Source organism: Phocoena sinus, chromosome 2 (genome assembly GCF_008692025.1).
Source record: "Phocoena sinus isolate mPhoSin1 chromosome 2, mPhoSin1.pri, whole genome shotgun sequence".
Classification (NCBI taxonomy): domain Eukaryota; kingdom Metazoa; phylum Chordata; class Mammalia; order Artiodactyla; family Phocoenidae; genus Phocoena; species Phocoena sinus.
In genome coordinates, this window is record NC_045764.1 from 37,851,350 (window position 1) to 37,874,552 (window position 23,203).

Below are 23,203 nucleotides of genomic sequence, written 5' to 3' on the forward strand. Positions count from 1 at the left end.
ATGTTAATAGCTGCTGACTGGTCAGGGTGGTGGCTGCTGAAGGCTGGGAGGCTGTGACAACTTCTAAAAGAAGACAACAGTGAAGTTTGCTGCGTTGATTGACTCTCCCTTTCACAAATGTTTTCTCTGTAGCAGGCAATGCTTTGGATAGCATTTACCCACAGTAGAACTTTTTTCAAAATTGGAGTCAATCCTCTCAAGCCCTGCTGCTGCTTTATCAACTAAGTTTATGTAATATTCTAAATCCTTTGTTGTCATTTCAACAATCTTCACAGCATCTTCACCAGGAGTAGATTCTATATCAGGAAACCACTTTCTTTGTTCATCCATAAAAAGTAGCTCCTTATCTGTTAAAGTTTTATCATGAGGTTGCAGCAATTCAGTCACATCTTCAGGCTCCACTTCTAATTCTAGTTTTCTTGCTATTTCCACTATATCTTCAGTTACTTCCTCCACTGAAGTTTTGAATTCAAAGTCATCCACGAGGGCTGGAATCAACTTCTTCCAAACTCCTGCCTGTTAATATTTTGACCTTTTCCCATGAATCATGAATAAAGGCATCTAGAATGGGGAATTCTTTCCAGAAGGTTTTCAATTAACTTTGCACAGACCAATCAGAGGAATCACCCTCTATGGCAGCTATAGCCTTATGAAATATGTTTCTTAATAGCAAGCCTTGAAAATCAAAATTACTCGTTGATCCATGGGCTGCAGAATGGATGCTGTGTTAGCAGGATGAAAACAACACTAATCTCATCCTACATCTCCAACATAGCTCTTGGATGACCAGATGCATTGTCAATGAGCAGTAATATTTTGAAAAGAATCTTTTTTTTTCTAAGCAGTAGTTCTCAAAAGTGGGCTTAAAATATTCAGTACACCATGTTGGAAACAGATATGCTGTCATCCAGGCTTTCCTGTTCCATTTATAACACAGGCAGAGTAGATTTAGCATAATTCTTAAGTCCCTAGGATTTATGTAATGGTAAATGAGCATTGGCTTCAACTTAAAGTCACCAACTGCATTAGCCCTTTACAAGAGTCAGCCTGTCTTTTGAAACTTTGAAACCAGGCATTGACTTCTCTCTAGCTACAAATGTCCTAGATGGTATCTTCTTCCAGTGTAAGGCTGTTTCATGTACACTGAGAATCTGTTGTTTAGTGTAACCACCTTCATTAATTAGCTTAGCTAGATCTTCTGGGTAACTTGCTGCAGCTTCTACATCAGCACTTGCTGCTTCACCTTTTATGTTACGGAGATGTCTCTTTCTCTAAACCTCATGAACTAACCTCTTCTAGGATCAAATTTCTTTGCAGCTTCCTCACCTCTCTCAGCCTTCAGAGAATTGAAGAGAGTTAGGGCCTTGCTCTGGATTAGACTTTGGCCTAAGGGAATGTTGTGATTGGTTTGATCTTCTATCCAGACCACTCAAATTTTCTCCATATCAGCAATAAGGCTGTTTCCCTTTCTTATTATTCATTTGTTCACTAGAGTAGCCCTTTTAATTTCCTTCAAGAACTTTTCCTTTGAATTCACAATTTGGCTAACTATTTGGTGCAAGAGTCCTAGCTTTCATCCTGTCTCAGCTTCGACATGCCTTCCTCACTAAGCTTAATTTCTAGCTTTTGATTCAAAGTGAGAGATGTGGGACTCTTCCTTTCACTTGAACACTTAGGGGCCATTGTAGCGTTATTAACTGACTTAATTTCAATATTGTTGTGTGTCAGGGAATATGGAGGCCTGAGGAGAGAGAGAGAGATGGGGAATGGCCAGTCGGATGAGCTGTTCCCACCAACATAACATTTATTACGTTCTCTGTCTTACATGGGCATGGTTCATGGCACCCCAAAACAATTACAATAATAATATCAAAGATCACAGATCACCATAACAAATAAAATAATAATGGAAAAGTTTGAAATATTGTGAGAATTACCAAAATGTGACAGAGACAGGAAGTGAGCAAATGCTGTTAGAAAAATGGTGCCAATAGACTTGCTTGATGCAGGGTTGTCACAAACCTTCAATTTGTAAAAAAACACAATAAAGTGAAGTGCAAAATGAGGTATGCCTGTACTCTAGGCACCTCATATAAGTGGAATCATGTAATATTTGTCCTTCTGTGTTTGGCTTATTTCACCTGGCATAGTGTCTTCAAGGTTTATCCATGTTGTAGCATATGTCAGCATTTCCTTCCTTTGTAAGGCTGAATAAATACTCTATTGTATGTAAATACCACAATTTGTTTATTCATTAATCCACTGATGAACGTTTGGTTGTTTCTACCTTTTTGCTCTTGTGAATAATGCTGCTATGAACATGGGTGTGTAAATATATCTTCAAGATTCTGTTTCAATTCTTTTGGATAAATACTCAGAAGTAGAATTGCTGGATCATACAGTAGTACTATTTTTAGTTTTTGGAGGAACTTCCATACTGTTTTCCACAGCGGCTGCGCCATTTTGCATTCCCACCAGCAATGCACAAAGGTCCCAATTCCTCTACATTCTTGCCAAAATTGGTTAATTCTCTTTTTGTTTTTATATAATAACCATCCTAAAGGGTGTGAAGTGGGACCTCATTGTGCTTTTAATTTGCCTTTCCTCCTATAGCTTTTAATTTTTGAATTTTAATCCTACTTTATTTGACATATTAACATTACCTTCATTTAGTTTCTTTGTGGATTGTAATATTTAGCACTATGAAGTTCCCTTTTTAAAAATCTGATTTAGGGACTTCCCGGGTATCGCAGTGGTTAAGAATCCACCTGCCAATGCAGGGGACACGGGTTCGATCCCTGGTCTGGGAAGATCCCACATGCCGAGGAGCAACTAAGCCTGTGTGCCACGATTACTGAGCCTGCTGTGCTCTAGGGCCCGCGAGCCACCAACTACTGAGCCCGTGCATCACAGCTATTGAGCCCACGTGCTGCAACTACTGAAGCCCGTGCGCCTAGAGCCTGTGTTCCACAACAAGAGAAGCCTGCGCACCGCAAAGAAGAGGAGCCCTGGCTCGCAGCAACTAGAGAAAGCCCATGCGCGGCAATGAAGACCCAACTAAAAAAAACAAAAAAAAAAAATTAAAATACATGTGATTTAATGCCTTTTCTGTTACGTTCAACCTTGTCCATTATTAATATTAAAAGTGTGCCTCTTCCATTTTGGTTTGCATATTTCTACTCGGTCTTTGCCAAGTCCTTTTGCATTTATCTTTCTGGCTCACTTTGTTTCAGAGAATTTTTGTATGTGATTGTATTAGCTTGGGTTCCTCAAAAGGCAGAGCCAGAAACAAAAATCTTTCTTGCCATTACTTAATTACTTAATGAGGGAGTGCAATCCCAGGGACGCCAGAGGAAAGAGCCGAGGATCAGGGAATGAGGGAGAGCAAATCTAAGGGTGCATTACTCAACTGGTCACCACTTGGAATTAAGAGGGAGTGCTTGTCTGGTCTTATGGGCCCATCTTCCAAGAAGCCCTTTCTTTCTTTCCTTTTTTTTTTTTTGGGCCAAGCGGCATGTGGGGTCTTAGTTCCCCAACCAGGGATCGAACCTCTGCCCCCTCCATTGGAAGGGCAGAGTCTTAACCACTGGACCACCAGGGAAGTCCTCCAAGAAGCCCTTTTTTTTTGCAGTACAAGGGCCTCTCACCACTGTGGCCTCTCCTGTTGCAGAGCACAGGCTCCGGACGTGCAGGCTCAGTGGCCATGGTTCCCGGGCCCAGCCACTCCACGGCATGTGGGATCTTCCCGGACCGGGGCTCGAACCCGCGTCCCCTGCATCGGCAGGCGGACTCTCAACCACTGCCCACCAGGGAAGCCCCAAGAAGCCCTTTTAACTATATTTCATCACAGTCTGAACAGGGAGAGAAAGGAGGAAGAATTTATCTGCCAGCTTCTGTCCCCCATTGGTCAAAGGTTCTCTCCACAGGTGTTCACTCCTCTGCACTTAGGGTTGTACAAGCCCTGGTGCCCAGAGGGCCCTGGTGTCTCGTGCTTCAGCCTCAATAAGGATGCCCCAGGGCAAGAAGGGGAGACAAGTGACACAGGGACACCTGAGGCACTGTTAGGTTGTACCCACATGAAGTGAGTTGAAGCACACACGGTTTGTCATCACAGCAACAGCTAGAATGGAACAAGCGGCCAAAGGCCCCAGAGACAAGTGGGGCGAAAGGTCCAGCGCAAGCACCATCACTGAGATCTGCTTCAGCTGCCCCCACCCAACCTGACTGCTGTACTACAAGGTGGGACCTCCATTTTTGTGAGAAAAAGATTCCTTAGTCTCAGGATTCCCTTCAAGGTGGTGGCCAGCCACACATCTCTGAAAAGACTTTTATTTGAGAGTCTAGTTCCAGGGTAGTGCCTATTTATCTACTCCCATCAACCCCACGGGGCATCTCAAAGATACCGGTGGCCCTCTCCTTCCTCAGTGCCTCTGGGACTTCCTGCCCCTAGTCAAATGGTGGGTTCTCAGGTCTTACAGAGTAAATCCCTCTTACATTCCACTCTCCCTGAGCCTTGTGATCACTTTCTCAACATTGTGTCAAGGAGGTTCTGGCATCTCTACCTCACTGTCATGTACAAGTTTCGTAGCCATCTCCACACACAGTTGAGACCAGCTCCAGGCATCCTTGCTAGAATATTGAAGGCCACGTCGCAGGTGAATGCCCCATGTCAATACATTCTCTCCAACTGAGCCTTATGTTCCACTCCCCCCGTCCCCGGTCAATCACCTCAGATGCACTGCCATGTGGCTTCCCTTTGTTCCAGGTGGCACGTGTTGACCAGGCCCTGCAATTCCTTGGGTGTGTAAGCTGAGCCTCTGGGAGGAGGGACTGTACCCTCCTGCTCAGGTTGTGGTGAGCCCTGATTCCGATTATGGGCCTGGAGGCAATGAGTGGCAAAGGACGCAGATCTTAAGAAAAGCAAATGACATTTTGCAAGGCATCTGCTTCCAGTGAGGACTTTGCACTGTCTCCACATTAGGGGTGGGGCTGCTTCTGCTGGCCAGGAGAGTTTAGGGGAATTTGTGTTTAGGGGATCAAGGTTTTCATGCTCATCCGCCCAATGTCCCCATCCCAGGGTCCCATGCTATTTGGAGCAGGGCCCTGAGTTTGACAGGAGGCTATCAAACCTGCACATTCAGCCTCCTTTGGCAGCTCTGTCACCCTTACAATCAGCTGCTGAGCCTGACTTTTAGCAGTTTGCCCTGAAGCTGCAGAAGATGAGAGTCTCCTTAAAAACTGCCATAAAACTCCCTGTGGCTTTCATGTATCTTAAGTTGGCTGTTAGCTACTCTAAGCCTATCATTTTCTTTTCTGCAAGGTTTCTTATGCTGTTACTAAAAGCTAGCCTACTCTACATTTCTTATAATTATCATTGCCCCCATACAATCAAATGCTACATTCCATTTTCCAGCTCAGTTTCACCTTCTGCCTGCACCTCCCCCCAATTGACCACAGATGAAAACCTTAGTCATTCTGATGCCACTTCATGCCAAGAGTTATCACCACCCGCTTACCACTAGCAATAGTGTCCCTACTGCTGTCAGAACAATATAGGTAATCCAATTTCACAATCCTATCCTGAAAGTCTTCTTTTGAGGACCACCCTTGGGAACAATTATCTTTGGGGGCAAGTGGTGCAGTGTGCCCTTGAGATGAGGTGTGGGGGATTGTTTCTGCGGGAAGTCAGTTGGAGCCCAAGAGGAGGTGGGTCACTACAGAGAGGCTAGGACAGGATAGGTCCAAGGCACTGGAGGCCAAGAGACTCAGATATGGCATTAAGAGATGTTTGCTACAAAGGCACATCACAGGTTTTCTTTCCAAACTAGGTTTACCCCATTTGCATGTATTGATGTAATGTGACGGATAGGTTTAGTTCTCATTCTGGCATCATGTTTTATGTTATGCTTTCTCTCTTGAGTGCTTCCTTTGTTTTGCAGTCTTCTGCTCTGTGGTGTGTATGTGTGTTTCCTTCAGGCTATTTCACTGCGTTGGTGGCAATTTAGCACGCTGTTTCTTCTGAAACCACCAAACTTTAGCAGGACAAGATGTGTCAGATATGCTAAGATATGATCTGATGCATAAAAGCTAAGAGTCCACATACATGCCTGCTCCTGGTTTTTTTACTGTTATGTATTCGTGCCTGACAGAAATCCTGATAAATTCTATTTTGCTTTCCATCAAAAGAGAAAAAAAGGGCTTCCCTGGTGGCGCAGTGGTTAAGAATCCGCCTGCCAATGCAGGAGACACAGGTTCGAGCTCTGGTCCAGGAAGATCCCACATGCCGCGGAGCAACTGAGCCTGTGCACCACAACTACTGAGCCTGCGCTCTAGAGCCCGTGAGCCACAACTACTGAAGGCTGCACGCCTAGAGCCCATGCCCCGCAACAAGAGAAGCCACCGCAGTGAGAAGCACGTGCACCGCAATGAAGAGTAGCCCCCGCTCGGCGCAACTACAGAATGCCTGCGCACAGCAACGAAGACCCAACGCAACCAATAATAAATACATACATACGTACATAAATTTAAAAAAAAAAAGAGAAAAAAAAGTTGGTGTGTTTATAATTACATGCACAACTTTAGTGAGAACACTCCTGAAACTGCTTCCATTTTGACTAGACTTTTTTTTTTTTTTGGTAGTGCGGCATGCAGGATCTCAGTTCCCCAACCAGAGACTGAACCCAGGACCCTGGCAGTGAAAGCATGGAGTCCTCACCACTGGACCGCCAGGGAACTCCCTTGACTAGAGTTAACAAGAACTAAATCCTCTGCTTACAGTTTTACCTGTCTGGTAAGCAGAAGAATTTTCTTCATAACGGCTTCTGGCTCCTTAGTTTCACACCTTGTTTCTCCTACACTCCCCACACAGTCCAGGCACTGGGCACTGCAGGGCACATTTCTCCTGTGATGTGACCCCTTGCCACGCTCTTCTGTGTCGCCCACTCTATGCCCTACAACAGATAAGCCATCACAGAGGGTGGTAGGGCACGCCAACACCAGGACGGCTGGCGAAAACTGAATTATAGGCGGGAACGACTACAGACCACATAAATCTATTCTGCGAGACCCAAACTAAATGTATCTCTTGTCAGCTTTCCTTCGCTCAGGTTCATTCAACATCATCTAACATGAGGCAAAGGAGAATTTGGGCAAAATAAGATAGTGGTCTTAACTGACTGCACCAAAACTGTCTTACCTATGAAAATTTTACAAAACCAAATGCCCACGTGAACACATTGTTAGGGACCTTCAAACCCATCCTGAAAAGGGACCATGGGGCTTCCCTGGTGGCACAGAGGTTGAGAGTCCGCCTGCCGATGCACGGGACACGGGTTCGTGCCCCAGTCCGGGAAGATCCCACATGCCGTGGAGCGGCTGGGCCCGTGAGCCATGGCCGCTGAGCCTGCGCGTCTGGAGCCTGTGCTCCGCAACGGGAGAGGCCACAACAGTGAGAGGCCCGTGTACTGCAAAAAACAAACAAACAAACAAAAAGGGACCATGGAACTGAGGAAGCTTTAACTGTCTCCATGTTGTACCTCCTGGTTTATAATTTAATGTAGAGACATCAATAATCCACAAATAGGTGTAAGAAAGTCCAACAAAGTTGTTTTTTTCCCCATGATGATTGATGCTTTTTTAGGAAACAAATATCAAAACCTTAAAAGAAAAAAGTTTTCTTGTTCTTTTTAGTTGCCTGTCTTGCTGGTGCCTGGTTGGCCAATTGTGCTGATGGGGTGAAGTCACAGAGCCCAATAAGCAGATTACTCTTTTTAAGAAAGGATTTACAGCAGTGCAGTCTGATAGAACTTTCTGCAATGATGGAACGGTTCTTCTCGGCACTGTCTAAACTGGTAGCCACTGGCCACATGTTGCTAGCTTTCGAGCTCTTGAAATGTGGCCAGTGAGACTTTAAAACTGAACTTTAAATTTTATTTAGGTTTAATTAATTAAAGTTTAAATTTCAATAGCCACATATGGCTAGTGACTGCAATTAAAGAAAGTGAAGATTTGGAGCCGTTTGAGGGGGAAGATGACACAGAATGGGGAAGGAGGAGGGGGGCGTTCTGGCCATGAGGTTGTGACCAGCCTGGGGAGTATTTTGGCTTGTTTTTGTTGTTGTTTTTTAATAAATTTATTTACTTATTTATTTTTGGCTGCATTGGGTCTTCATTGCTGCGCGCAGGCTTTTTCTAGTTGCAGTGAGTGGGGGCTACTCTTCGTTGTGGTGCACGGGCTTCTCATTGCGGTGGCTTCTCTTGCTGCAGAGCACGGGCTCTAGGCACGCGGGCTTCAGTAGTTGTGGCACGTGGGCTCAGTAATTGTGGCTTGCAGGCTCTAGAGCACAGGCTCAGTAGTTGTGGCACACGGGCTTAGCTGCTCCACGGTACGTGGGATCTTCCTGGACCAGGGCTTGAACCCGTGTCCCCTGCATTTGCAGGCAGCTTCTTAACCACTGCGCCACCAGGGAAGTCCCAAAAAGCTGTACGTTTTTAATGTATACAACTTGATGAGTTTGGAGATAAGTACACACCCATGAAACCATCACTACAATCTATGCTGTAAACAAATTTATCATTTCCAAAAGTTTCTTCAAGCCTTCTTTTTTTTTTAAATGCTTTATTTCTTTGGTTGTTCTGGGTCTTAGTTATGGCAGGTGGGCTCCTTAGTTGCAGCATGTGAACTCTTAGTTGTGGCATGTGGGATCTAGTTCCCTGACCAGGGATCGAACCCGGTCCCCCTGCACTGGAAGAGCAAAGTCTTAAACACTGCGCCACCAGGGAAGTCCCAAGCCTTCTTTCTTTCTTCTTCTTCTTATTTGTTTCTTTGCGGTACGCGGGCCTCTCACTGTTGTGGCCTCTCCCGTTGCAGAGCACAGACTCCGGACGCGCAGGCTCAGTGACCATGGCTCACGGGCCCAGCTGCTCCGCGGCATGCGGGATCCTCCCGGACCGCGGCACGAACCCGCGTCCCCTGCATTGGCAGGCGGACTCTCAACCACTGCACCACCAGGGAAGCCCTCTTTATTATTATTATTGTGTGTGTGTGTGTGTGTGTGTGTGTGTGTGTGTTTAAGAACACTTAACATAAGAACTGTCCTCTTAGTAAATGTTTAAGCATATAATACAATATTGTTAGCTACAGGCACTCTACTATACAGATGTCTAGGTCTTATTCATCTTGTACACCTGAAACTCTGTGCCCTTTGACTACTACCTATGCATTTCTCACTCCCCCAGCCCCTGGCAGCCATTCTACTCTCTGCTTCTATGAGTTTGACTATTTTAGATTCCTCATGTAAATGAGATCATGCAGTATTTGTCTTTTTGTGTCTGGCTTCTTTCACTTCCAGGTTCATCCATGTTGTTGCAGATTGGCAGGGTTTCCTTCTTTTATTAAGCCTGAATAATATTCCATTGTATGCATATACCACATTTTCTTTTTCCATTCATCCACTGATGGACATTTAGTTTGCTTCTACGTCTTGACTATTGTGAAAGGACCATGGGAGTGCAGATATCCCTTTGACACCCTGATTTCAATTCCCTTGGACATATACCCAGAAGTGAAATTGCTGGATCATTTGGTGGTTCTATTTTTAATTTCTTGAGAAACTTCCATAGTGTTTTTCATAGTGGCTGTACTAATTTACACTCCCATCAATGCTGTACAAGGGTTCCCTTTTCTCCATATCCCTGCTAACACTTACCTTTTGTTTTTTTGATAATAGTCATTCTAACAGGTGTGAGGTTTTCCCTGATGATTAGTGATGCTGAGCAGCTTTTCATATACCTGTTGGTCATCTGTATCTCTTCTGTATGTCTATTCAGTTCCTTTGCCCATTTTTTTTTATCATGTGTGTGTGTTTTTTTTTCTTTTTCTATTTCTATTGAGTTATGAGAGTTCCTTATATCAGCCTGGGGAATTTTGAAGAGACAGAACCAAAGGACAGTTCTGCCTAGAGGGTCTCCTACATCCTTCCTTCTTAGAATTTAGGGAGCAGCCAGGTAGGCCAGATAGGGGTGGGTTTGACTAATCCATTAGGCACAATGCCTAAGGCACAGGAAAATATATTAATTTCTTTTAAAATCAGAAGAAAAAAAAGAATTTTTAGGCCAAAGAAAATGTCTTAATATATATTAATGTATTCATCTTTATGTCAACCCAGTCATAAAACATAAGTTAAACACTTTTTTTATGGAGGAGGGAGCCCTTGAAAACAAAAATGCTGAAAATGCACAAAAGTCATAATGTGTGGGCGGAGGGGGTGCTTCTTCTACCACTGACAGCTCAGCTTGGGCCCCCAGGTATCTAACCTGGCCACCTCCCCTTTGAAGTGTCCCCCAGAGGCTACACTTCGACTCCATGAATGGGCCCACCTGCCCCAGGGCTTGCCGCAAAGGAGTCAAACGAGAACCAAGACTCTCAACAATCCCGGGGTCAAAACAGACCCCTGCACCCGGGCTTGGGAAATGCATCCTTAGTTACATACTTGGGCACAGGGCAGTAGGGAGCTGGGAAGGGGTCCAAGAACTGTGCGGGAAGACGGCAAGGGGCAATGCTCCTTTCTAGAATGAGTTTATTAAATACTTACAACCCCTCTGATACTGACCCCGTTTTACAGAGGAGGAAGCACGGGCTCAGAGAGGTTGAGGAACTTGCCCAAGCTCACACAGCTGGGATTCCAACCTTGTTAGGCCGTAGATCTTGACACCCAAGACCAGGCTCCTTCGTTACAGATCCCTGGAACCCCTCCCTCAGCCACTGTGCGACCTCGCGCGCGGGCATAAAGAGCAGGTCTGTACTTAGCACCCCGCCGTCCCTGAGGGCTGTTCCCTTTTTCCCATTCCTGCTCTATGGAAACTCATCCTTTCAGAGCTGATCCTATAGGCTCTCTGGGCCTCAATTTCCCCTTTGTGCGTGTGTGGGGCAGGGGTCTCCTTCTAGTAACAAGGAAGAGGGAGAGAAAGAGAAGGGAGTGGCTCCCTTCCTCACCCCCACCCTCGGGGCTAAGGTCCCAGCCGGGTCTTCAGGGAAGCCCACCTCCCGCCAAGCAAGGTCCCACGGGCAGGAATGGGGCTCGGCCCCTTTAAATCCCGCGCGGGAACGCCCGGGGCCGGGCCGCGCCGGTCCCGGATCTGCGGCTGGGAATTGCTGGTCTCCGCGTGTCCTGCCGGTGCTTCCCCTCGCTGTACCCCACCTCGTGGTGCCCCCAGCCCCGCGTGCAGGCTCCTTGCGCCAGGCCTTGAGGGCGCCGCGGCCGTGGGGAGAATGAGCCGCATCTACCACGACAGCGCCCTCCGGAACAAGGCGGTTCAGAGCGCGCGGCTGCCCGGGGCCTGGAACCCCGCCGCCCACCAGGGGTAGGCTCCGCCCGCGTCTCCCCACCGCTTCCCGGGCCCGGCCTCCGTTGGCTCCCGAGGCTCAGCTTTGAATCCGGGCTCCCTGGTTGGCAGGGGGAGGGGGTGCGCTAGCGGGGTCGGGTGCGGGTGGGAGGAAGGGCGGGGCTCGCCAAAGACCTCCCTGGCCTCCAGACCGCTCCTCCCTGCGCTCCCCTCGGAGCGCACCCCCCTGAGACACTGATCGGCGTGAAGCTCACCGAGGGTCGGTCCCGACTCCCAAGCAGGGCTCAAAAGGCGGTGCTTACTTCACGTCAGCCTTTGTCTCAACCCCACCCCGGTGACTCTAAGCTTCACCCCGCTGCCTTGCCTTCAGGCTTTTGCACGGGCTGCACCCCGCTCCGGAAGGGGCAGTGTCCTGCTGGACGGCAACAGCGGGTGGGAGTTGGCTTGGCAGGGCCGCGGGAGGGGCAGGGCCTGTCTGGAGGGCGTGTTAGATCCGGAGGGCCAGGCCCTGCCATCACGGACGCCGAGGTCATGAGAACGAATGGACGATTCAATTTGCAATTACAAACACTAAAGAATGAAGGGCGCAAGGGGCGGGGTGCGGTAGGGGCAAGTAAGGTCCAGGGTGTTTTCACTTTTCATCCCCATCCCTTCAGCTGCCCCCACCCCTCTCCCATTTCCGTGGTTCCAGAAAAGGAAGTCCCCAGGTTCTGCTTTTATGAAAACTAGAATTGGGAAGCGGGGGTCCAGTTCCTCTCAGTGAGGGACCCTGCGATCTCGGGCTCGTCACGAAACTTCTGAGTCTGGGTTTCTCCACATCTAAAGTGGATACGAATGAGGACAGGAATATGAAAGTGCTTTAAAACAGGTGCAAAGGGAAGATACTTTATAGCAGCTTAGACCCCGCCCCCCCCCCAAAAAAATTTGGTGAAATAAAAAAGTAAAGTCCTCCGGTCAGAATGGCCATCATCAAAAAATCTACAAACAATAAATGCTGGAGAGGGTGTGGAGAAAAGGGAACCCTCTTGCACTGTTGGTGGGAATGTAAATTGATACAGCCACTATGGAGAACAGTAAGGAGGTTCCTTGAAAAACTAAAAAAGAATTACCATATGACCCAGCAATCCCACTACTGGGCATATACCCTGAGAAAACCATAATTCTAAAAGAGTCATGGGGCTTCCCTGGTGGCACAGTGGTTAAGAATCCACCTACCAATTCAGGGGACACAGGTTTGAGCCCTGGTCTGGGGAGATCCCACATGCCGCGGAGCAGCTAAGCCGGTGCGCCACAGCTACTGAGCCTGCGTTCTAGAGCCTCCGAGCCACAACTACTGAGCCCGCGTGCCACAACTACTGAAGCCCACACACCTAGAGCCCATGCTCTGCAACAAGAGAAGCCACCACAATGAGAAGCTGGCGTACCACAACAAAGAGTAGCCCCTGCCCCCTGCAACTAGAGAAAGCCTGCATGCAGCAACAAAGACCCAACACAGCCAAAAATAAATAAATTTAAAAAATAATTAAAAAAAAAGAGTCATGTACCACAATGTTCATTGTAGCACTATTTACAATAGCCAGGTCATGGAAGCAACCTAAGTGTCCATCGACAGATGAATGGACAAAGAAGATGTGGCACATATATACAATGGAATATTACTCAGCCATAAAAAGAAATGAAATTGAGTTATTTGTAGTGAGGTGGATGGACCCAGAGTCTGTCATACAGAGTGAAGTAAGTCAGAAAGAGAAAAGCAAATACTGTATGCTAACACATATATATGGAATCCAAAAAAAAAAAAAAGGTTTTGATGAACCTAGGGGCAGGACAGGAACAAAGGCACAGATGTAGAGAATGGACTTGAGGACACGGGGAGGGGGAAGGTTAAGCTGGGACAAAGTGAGAGAGTAGCATTGACATAAATACACAACCAAATGTATAACAGATAGCTAGTGGGAAGCAGCTGGATAGCACAGGGAGATCAGCTTCGTGCTTTGAGACCACCTAGAGGAGTGAGGTAAGGAGGGTGGGAGGGAGACGCAAGAGGAAGGGGATATGGGGATATATGTATACATATAGCTGATTCACTTTGTTATACAGCAGGAACTAACACAACATTGTAAAGCAATTATACTCCAATAAAGATATTTAAAAAAAGTAAAGTCCTTTATATTTAGTAAACACTTAATAGTTTACAAAGCGCCTTCATATTCATGATCATATGTTATTGTCATAGAAGCAGAGTGAGGTGGCTATTACTCTCCCATTTGGTGGATAAGAAGACTGAGGCTCTGGTTACAGTAACCCCCTGCAGGAGGGGCCATAGCTCAGTCTTGCAGCCTGTCAATGTTCCTTCCTAACCTCCAGATGGTGCCCCAGCCTTTGGGACCCTCAGAGGAGTGGGGGCCCAGTGTGGGAGCCCAGAGAAAGGGGCTGCATCATACTGGGCCTGCCCAGGGACCAGGTAAATGGGAGACACACCTGGGACTTGCTTCTGTCCTAGTGCAGACCCTGACCTGGGCCATTGCACTTGTGGTTCTTGCCTGAGGACTGACAGAACCAGTTGAGCCCTCATTCTCTCTCATCCTTAGGGGGAATGGCGTCCTACTGGAAGGAGAACTGGTCGATGTATCTCGGCACAGCATCTTGGATGACCATGGCAGGAAGGTGAGGATGTTTCCCTGGGGGCACCCGCAGGGCACTGGCTTCGGGGTCCTCACCCACCAAAGCATCTCTCTGCTTGGCTCTGCTAGTGCCAAGACTTGGGGTCCAGCTCTTTCCTTGAGGGGCTCACAGGGCAGGTGGGGGGGGTGTTGGTTGGGAGATTAGCAGCCAAAAGGGGCGACAGATGGAAGAGGTCAGTTAGGGCTGTGCTGGGTTTGATGGGAGGGCCTGGATTCTTGCTGAGAAGACAGACCAGGCCCTAAACCCGAGGGGTGTGTTTGGGGCCAGGACTGGGAGGGCTGAGAGCAGGAAAGGGTGAGGTGAGTGGTTCAGGACTCAGGCTGTGTGTTCTGAGTGGGCTGGAAGACCTGCCTTCTGAAGAGGTCCTGTCACCTTCTGATGGAACAAATTTAGAGTGCTGGGAAGCTTGCTGGGTAGGCAGGATGAGTGGCTCTTTATTCTGGGGCTGAAGGTCCAACTGCTGTCCTCTGGCCTGGTGGTTCCCACTGCCTCCGGACCTGATGGACAAGGTCAGAGTGAAGTTATCTTCCTATGTGGGTGCAAGGTCAACAGTGACCTTCCCCTTTAGGGGTACCAGCTCTGTAGCTGGGAAGTCGTGTGTACTTTGAATTGTTTAAAATTGAATTACTTTAAATGCACTGTTGGAGTTTGCTGTTAGAAGACGCCTTGAAGTGACTGCATTTGCAGAGTGGTGAATATCGTAGCATGGGTTTACACATCTTTTTTTTTTTCTTTTCTTTTTGGCTGAACTGCGAGGCTTGAAGGATCTTAATTCCCTGACCAGGGATCGAACCCTGGCTCCCTGCAGTAGAAGCGCGGAGTCCTAACCACGGGACTGCCAGGGAATTCCCTTGCACGTCTTTTAATATCACTGTGTGGCTGGGTGTTTTGGAATGTTGGATTTTTATAAAGCAGGTCACTGTTGTGGACCTGGACCTCCACGTGTGTAGGGGTGTGAGAGCGTTGAGGTAGGAGGAGGGTTGCTGAGTTCTGGGCCTTTGTTTCCAGCCTGAGTGTCAAGCCACGTTGCCCGGGGCTTCGGTTCCCATGTCCATGCCCTTCTCCTCTTGTCCTCTGAGCCTCCTGGGGTTATGCCCTTTATCACCCGCCCATCTCAGATGTCCATGGACACACCTGGCATTCTCCATTCTGTACTAGCCAGTGTTTCTTTCCTGAGCACTAATTCTAAATCTCCACCCCCCACCAAATAACCCCACCCAGATGTGCTGACCACCTTATCTCCTTGATCTGTAGAACCGAGCTCATTAAATCCCTTCTTGAGGCAGGCCAGAGGCCTGGGGCTACACACAGCTGGTTTTTCACCCACACCCCATGTGAACAGCCTCAGCTCCGGCTCAGCACTAGTTTCAGGTCAAGAGATGCTTTGCTGCACCCTCCCCTCCTTAGCACGCAGGTCAGCAGGCTGAGCACAGCAGTCTGGAGCCCTAGCCAGCCTGCCCAGGAGAGCCCAGCAGTAGCTGAGTGGAGCTGGCCCACCTCGGCCGTCCTCCACAGGCAGGGTGTCCTCCAGCCCCTCTCCAAACTTGCCTTCTCCAACTCCTTGTTTCCTAATGATAGTGCACTAGACGCCCCCGACCACCAGCCTGCAAACCTCCACTGTCTCCCCTCCCCCCTCCCCCAGGTGAGTAATGCCTAGTCCTGCAGGCCTCCTACCTTGACCATTTTCCCCTTCCCTCCCTTCCTCTTTCCATGTCTGCTCACCTCACATGGGCCCTCAGGAACTCAGCCTGTCCTGACTAAACCTTGCACCCCCTCTCCTGCCTTCTGGCTGCACCCAGCGCCCATTCCTGCCCTGCTATCAGCTTGTCTCCTGAAAGACATCTCTCAGGGTCTCGCTGCTGTCCAAAAACCTTTCAGGATTCCTTCTAGTCTACCACATAAAATGCAAACTCCAAATGCCAACTCAAGGCTGATCCCCCACTTGCTTCCCCAGCCTGGACTCCCATGAGACCTCTCAGGGTCCTGCATTGCTCAAACATCCACACAGGACCTTGACTTTTATTTTATGTACTTGTCCAGGCTCTTAATATTCTTCCTACACCCTTATCCCACAGTTGCAGGTTTCTCCCCACTCTGAGACCTTGCCTTCTCTGTTTCTCCCAGGAAGTGGTTTCCTTTTCTTTAATCTCCTGTTTTGTGTGTGTGTTTTATTATAATATTTATTTAACTTTTTATTGATGTATAGTTGATCTACAGTGTTGTCAGTCTCCTGTTTTGATTAGGACAGCTGGCAAAGAGCATTTACAGCACATTTCATGCTTTATACTGTGCTTGCTCCTTGAACCCTTACAACGTGCCTGAAAGTAGACATCGTGTTGTCTCCAGGCAACAGGGGAAACTGAGGCTAGGGGTGATTTGCTCCAGGACTCACATCTGTTGGAAGAGGCACAGTGGCTGTCCTCACTCAGAACTCCATTTCAGTGCCCTTTCCATGGCATCTTGGCTGCTTCTGCTTCATGGTATTTGGGCTCCTTTGTGCTCGGGTTATGGTTTTCTGTATATTCTTTCTTTCTCTCACATGTGGAGGCCTTGGGGTCAGGCTCTGAGCCTGCCCTCTCATGGACGTCTAGCCATGGTTCATTATGTGTGGCAAGTGCTCTACTAAACACATGAATGAATGAATGAGTGAATGAATATTGGGAGTGGAAGCCTGTGGCCAGCTTGAATATCTTTTGGAGGTGGGGTGGGATTCTGGGTAGAGAGTGAGGTTGGGAGGGCTGCAACCGGAGCACGTGGGGAGTGTGTGTTGTGTTGAAGGCTGAAGGGAATGAAGCAGCCCCTCACTGTCTCTCTGCTTGGCCCCAGGAGCGCTACTACGTGCTGTATATCCGGCCTAGTCACATCCATTGCCGTAAGTTCGACCCCAAGGGAAATGAAATCGAGCCCAACTTCAGCGCCACCAGGAAGGTGAACACAGGCTTCCTCATGTCATCCTATAGTAGGTACCCTTCGCCCTTTCTCCCTCAGAGCCTTCATACACTGTGGTCTTCCTTTGTCTCCAGAGGTCTCTTGGTCCCTAGAAAGTGTCTTCTCAGCCTTGAAGCCCACATTTGGCCTGAGGGGCCCCTGGCTGGACTCTTCCTGCCCCCCATTCACTCAGAGGATCCCCGGTGCCCTACCTCAGTGCTGAGGACCTGGGTGCCTTCCCAGCTCCTGCCATCTCTTGCAGTCTGGCAGAATCGTCCATGAACCTGCCTTAGTGCAGAGCCCAGGCCAGGTGGCCTCCATTTTCCTGCCAAAATGCTCACTTGGTTCTTGGGCCCTTTGTGATCTTATTCCTCTTCCCAGTTTTGGCTGGAGAAGGACCTCCTTGCTGTCTGCCCCATGTGAGAAGGTTTAGAGGTTGAGTGGGTACTCATCATCCCTCTATCATTTTATCCATTCATGCTTTCAGTTGCTCACTAAGTATCTGAACATTTAGTGAGAATCCACCGTGTGCCAGACCCTGAACTGCATGCTGAGGGTTCAGGGACGAGCAAGACGTGGACTTGCACACAAGCCGTCCTCAGGCTGGTAGAGGAGATGGACAGGCCATGACTGGAGCCCTAGCGGGGGCTCTGAGCCCAGGCAGGTGCGATTGGGGGAGGTGCCCTGGAGGAGGGAATGCCAGTACTGGATCCTGAAAGACAAGCAGGTATCAGCAGGGTGCCAGGGCTTGGAAGGGTGTTTCAGAGAGGGGGCAGGGTGCCAAGGGCATTCTGGGAACTGAGGGCTCCCGAAGGTGAAGAGCAGCCCTGCAGAGAGGGCACTCAGTCGAGGGTGCAGGGGAGCTCTGCGTGAGTGGTTTTAAGTTAGGTGAGTGATATGATTAGATTTGCTCTTTTTTAAAATAAATTTATTTATGTTTGGCTGCGTTGGGTCTTCGTTGCTGCATGTGGGCTTTCTTTAGTCGCAGTGAGCGGGGGCTACTCTTCGTTGTGGTGCGTGGGCTTCTTATTGCAGTGGCTTCTCTTGTTGCGGAGCACAGCCTCTAGGCACTCGGGCTTCAGTAGTTGTGGCATGCGGGCTCAGTTGCTCCACGGCATGTGGGATCTTCCTGGACCAGGGCTCGAACCTGTGTCCCCTGCATCGGCAGGCGGATTCTTAACCACTGCACCACCACAGAAGTCCAGATTTGCTTTTTAAAGTCCCTGGGGAAGTGAAGAGACTGGAGACCAGGAGGCTGTTAGGAGGCCATGATGGCATCTAGGAGGGAGATAAGAGGCCCAGGATTAAGGACTGGTCAGTGAGGATGGAGAGACTGGGCAGACTCAAGATAGAGGAGGGACCATGGCCTCGGTGTTTGTTTGGATATGGGGGGAGTCAGGGATGACCCCAGGATTTGGGCTCAGGTGCCAGGTTTGGGAGATGGAGGTGCAAGAGGAGGAGGTTTGGGGAGAAGATATCTGTTTGGGACACATGGCATTAGCCACGTGGTGGTGCTTCCAGGTAGAGGTAGATGTGCACTAGGGACTTGGTACAGTTCTAGAACCCAGGAAGAGGGCTGGGCTGACAGCAGGTATTTTGGAGTCATCACACACGGGTCGTATTGAAGCTGTGCCAGTGGACAGAGTCAGCCAGGAAGTTGTCCTGGGGAACAGCAACAACGGGGGTGGACAGGGAAGGAGCCTTGTAAGGAGCAGGGGAGGGAACGCTGGCGGGGTCTGAGCGGGGTGGGGCAGGTGTGTGTCTCTGAAGCCCAGCGAAGCCCAGGGGTGAGGAGTAACAATGGGGTCAGGCGGTGCCCAAGGCCCAGGTAAGTCGGGACTGCGGAGCATCCAGTGGCTTCACAGTGACATGCTCCCCAGTGACTGGTGGGGGGTGAACAGTGTCTAGAGTAGTGGGTGCCAGAGCTGGAAAGCAGGTAGGTGGTAAGGAAAGATCCAAGAGAGGAGAAGGAGAGGCAAGTCCTGGAGGAGATGGGAGGGGGTGGGGTCTGGGGCCCAGATGAGCTGGCCTGAGGCAGGAGGGGAGACACCTCGTCCTTTGAGACAGATGGGAAGGAGGAGAGGTTTCTTGTGGTTCTAGGTAACTGGACAGGTAGGTCGTGGCCCCACCTCTGGCTTCTGTTATCTTGTGAAGTAGGAGATGAGGTGGCTTGTCTGGGGGACAGTGGGCAGGGTGAGGGTTGAGGAGAAAGTTCTCTGTGTGAGCAAGGTGTCTAGGGAATCCCAGAAGGCGTCCCTGACAGAGCTTGGCAGAGGTTTTACACCACAAATGGAGCATGGTCTGGTGTTCAGGACCCGCGGCCGCCTGGGTATCAGTGTGGGGAAGGCAGCCAGTAGATGGCACTGGGGTTGCCATACTCTCAACGCTGCAAGTTCTCACTTCTTAGTCTGGGACCGGGACTCCCCGCTCCATGCTGCCCCCGCCCTGGGATTAGCAGATTTGGGACTTTCAGGGTAGGCGGGTGACAGGCTGTTGGAACCTTCCCTGAGCCTCTGCGCTCTGCCCGAGCCAGGACGAGCAGGCCAGTAGAGAGTATGAGGACCACCAAAGTTTGCTGCTGGTTCCAGCAGACCCCACCCCAGCCAGGGAGTCCCTGAGAGCCCAGAGAGAACCCTGCCTGGTCACTGGGGTCTCAGTGGGAAGGCAGAATTGTGTGAAGGGCTTGAATCCTGCCTCCTCCACTGACTAGCTCTGTAACCTTGGGCAAATTACTTAACCTGTCTAAGCCTTAATTTTCTCATCTGTGAATAGGGATAGTAAAAACATTGACACTTGCTGAGTGCCAGTCCCCATGCTAAGTGCTTTACTTGCATTCGATATTTCTTTCACATGTCACATCAGTCCCATCGGGTAGGTACCTCTTTTATCCTTATTTGTCAGGCACAGAGAGAGGTTAAGTAACTTGCCTGTGGTCACATAGCATGTAAGCAGATTTGCACCAGCTAGCCTGGCTCCAGAGCCCGTAGCCGTAACTCCTCTGTGATGCGTTCCTTGAGTACTGGCAGAATGTGAACTCAGAGCCCCTACCTTCGGGTGGTTGTGAGCGTGTACAACACGGAGGCCTCACCTGGCTCCTAAAAAGCCCTCCTAGAGTGCTTGCTATTACGGTGGTAATGACTGTCTCGTGCTGTGTGCCTGCAGAGGTGGAAGCCAAGGGGAACACCGACAGACTCACGCCTGAGGTGCTGAAGGGGCTGGTGAACAAGCCAGAGCTGCTTGCGCTGACGGAGAGCCTCACCCCCGACCAGACAGTGGCATTCTGGATGCCTGAGTCGGAGATGGAGGCCGTGGAGCTCGAGCTGGGGGCTGGGGTACGGCTGAAAACTCGAGGCGACAGCCCCTTCCTGGGTGAGCAGTGCAGCCCTCACTGTGGCCTGATGCTTCTATATGGCCTGTGGGGGCTCCTGGCCTCCTGTCTGAGGCTTACCCACCCCTCCTGCTTCGAGTTCATGGAGCAGGCCACATCTGGCCTCCCCGTGGACAAGACCCCTTGAGATTTATTCCTAAGTCCCTGGGCAAGTGCTTTGGGGCCAATAGCCTGAACACTTTGGATCCTGGGGTGCTGCCCAACCCCATGGTTCCTGTGGGTGACCTCTCCTATCCATTGCCTTGGGGGTCCCATCCAGGGCCTCCCTGAGCACACTCAGGCCTAGGGGACCCCAGCAGAATGGGCCAGCCCCCACTATGTTTCTGCCACATGGAGAGAGGCCTTCAACTTCTCCTTTCAGATTCATTAGCCAAACTCGAGGCTGGAACAGTGACCAAGTGTAATTTCGCTGGTGATGGGAAGATGGGGGCATCCTGGACAGACAACATCATGGCCCAAAAGTCTTCAGAGGGGGCTGCAGTGGAGACCCGAGAGCAGGGGGACGGCGCCGAGGACGAGGAGTGGGTAGGTCTGGGGAGATAACCGTGGACCTGGAGTTGGTGTGGTTCATCTCCTGGCAGGAGTTTGTATGCACTGGTTGTGGTTGGGTGTAGGACGGCAGCATAAACTTTACTCCCCAGCTTTGGTGGAATTGCTGAGAGTGTGTTAGCATCAGGAAAATTCCCTCAAGGTATGAAGGGACCTTTCTTTTTGGTGGGTCTGAACTGTGCCAATCAACAAGAGAGCCCCAAAGATTTATGAAAGCAAGGGATGGAAGGAAGGGAGTGCAGAGGGGAACCAAGGAGGCTTAATTCCATTAAGGCTCCAAACATTTCTACTTCAAGTGAATACATTAGCCATGTTGAGCAGCTGAATGAGCGTTTTTCCCCCCTTTGTTCTGGGCTCCCTGCCCAGAGTGGCTGGAAAATGGCTGCCTGGTCCTTAATAGTTATTTTAGCCCAAAGTTCAGCCTCCTAGTTGATCCTCAGCCTACTCACGGTTGATTTGGTATTTTGAGGTATATTTCACCTGAAGATTTGATTTGGTGTCAAAAGGCCCCAGATTGAACGTTTAAAACAAAGTCTCAGAAAAATGGGCTCTTTATCTAGGTGATGAAGATGATGATATTTGCCAGAGAAAGCAGGGGCAGATAGAGGGAGTGGGTTCCCTTTTGTCTTAATAGAGTGAGTCTTGGACTAAAAAACAATTGGAGTTGCCAGGCTGGCTCCCTGGGCCAACACTAATGAGATGAGGCCAAGGCAGGTAGCCGCGGGCCCCGCTGGTACCACTCATTCGAACCCTTGTTTGTCTGATGACGGTAGAAGACTTTTACGAAATGTGCTCTGTTCGTATCTCTTTACTTTACCTCTAGGACGACTGAGGTCAGTGAGAGATGGGGTGCCTCCGGGGCCCACTGTTGAGCATTTCTTCCATCAACTTTCACTCTGGAGCTCGAGAGAGCAGGTCCACCAAGCCTTGCCTGGTTCTTCCCTACAGCCACTGTGGAATACCCTTTGAACAAGCTCTGCTAAAATCAAACGCAAGAGCCTGACGCTAGACGTGGGGGCCCAGCCTGTGGCTCATGGAGGGTCCCTCCCTGGATGTGAGTCTAGCCTTCCTAGACATTTTCATGGTGGCCCTCACCCTGAGTGGCAGCCTTGTTTCTGGAGGCAGGCAGGGGGCAAGTCCCCCAGGGCAGTCAGAAGAACTGGACTTGGTTTTGGTGCAGAACTGGTGGGGAATCCCTCACCTGCATGCAGAGTGGCTCAGAGGAGAAGTGAGCGGGGCCTCCTTCTTCTGTCCTTGTTGTATTTCCTGCTTTCCTTCTGCAATTGCCCTCCTCCCCAGCACTCTGTGCTGTAGCCTCTGCCCTCCTGCTCAAGCCTCCTTGTCCCCTGTGCCCTTTTCAGTCCCCAGAGCTGCCAGTTCTTTATTCCTCCTCTGGTTCTCTGCCACCCTGGGGGTTCCTGTCTCCTGACCTCCTTTGGCGGCTTTCCTGGGAATGCTCTTTTCAGGGAGGCTGAGAGCGTTCACAGGGGTGGCCAGCTGGTCTCCAACTCTCTGACTCATTCTGCCAGGCCACATTTTGGACAACACCTTTTTTCTTGTTTTGTACCTTGAGAACTTTTTACGAATGAGTAAATCTTCAGGAAGGATTCCTCTACACTGACTGTGTAATTATTAGGTATAAACTGAGCAACCTCCCTATAAGAAGAAAGCCGTATCTTTTTGGTCATGAACAATTGCCTTGCTGGGTAGTATGCCCACACCCACATCTATGAAGAGATCTGGAGTTGAAATCTATACGTCCTAAGAATGGGTAGGGACTTGGTGGAATGTGGATCCTGCTTCTCTCAGGGAAAAGAGGGGTGGTGGTAAACTAACAATTATGGAGTCCCCTAATGTGTCAAACACAGCACTAGATGCTTTCCGTGATGATAATTATAGTCCCTGACTGTTGAGTGCTTCTTGGTTCTATTACTTGTGCCAAGCACTTCCAGTATCTTACTTAATTGTCACAACAATCCCAAGAGGCACATGTGATTATTATCTCCATTTTTTTTCATATGGTTTTCATGGTTGAGGTCCCAGCGTTTATTATCAGGGTTCAAACTTTCATTTGCCTTCCTGCATATTTAAGCCTGGGCTCAACAATATGGCTGTGAGGCTTGGGGTTAACACTTCATTTAGGCCACCTGAAGTCACAGGTCACTGGACTGCCCTCGGGTCTCTTCTGTTCTTGTTGCCCTTTTCTTAGTTCACATACTCGTTCTCTTACCTCAGCTACTATAGAAGCCGCCTCGCTAGTGTCCTGTGTCTGAATGGGGCTGGCTCACTGTTGAGCATGCTGGGACCTCAA

At 49.4% G+C, this 23,203-nt stretch overlaps 1 protein-coding gene across 1 annotated transcript; it reads left to right on the forward strand.

The window, feature by feature from the left end:
* Positions 1 to 11,019: 11,019 nt before the first annotated feature.
* ARPIN (actin related protein 2/3 complex inhibitor) lies at positions 11,020 to 22,805 on the forward strand. The gene is made up of 6 exons (XM_032622202.1): positions 11,020 to 11,360; positions 13,934 to 14,009; positions 16,854 to 16,986; positions 20,118 to 20,324; positions 20,705 to 20,868; positions 21,716 to 22,805. The coding sequence occupies exons 1-6, from the start codon at positions 11,071 to 11,073 to the stop codon at positions 21,722 to 21,724; spliced, it is 879 nt and encodes a 292-aa protein (XP_032478093.1). The 5' UTR covers positions 11,020 to 11,070; the 3' UTR covers positions 21,725 to 22,805.
* The last annotated feature ends 398 nt before the right edge of the window (positions 22,806 to 23,203 follow it).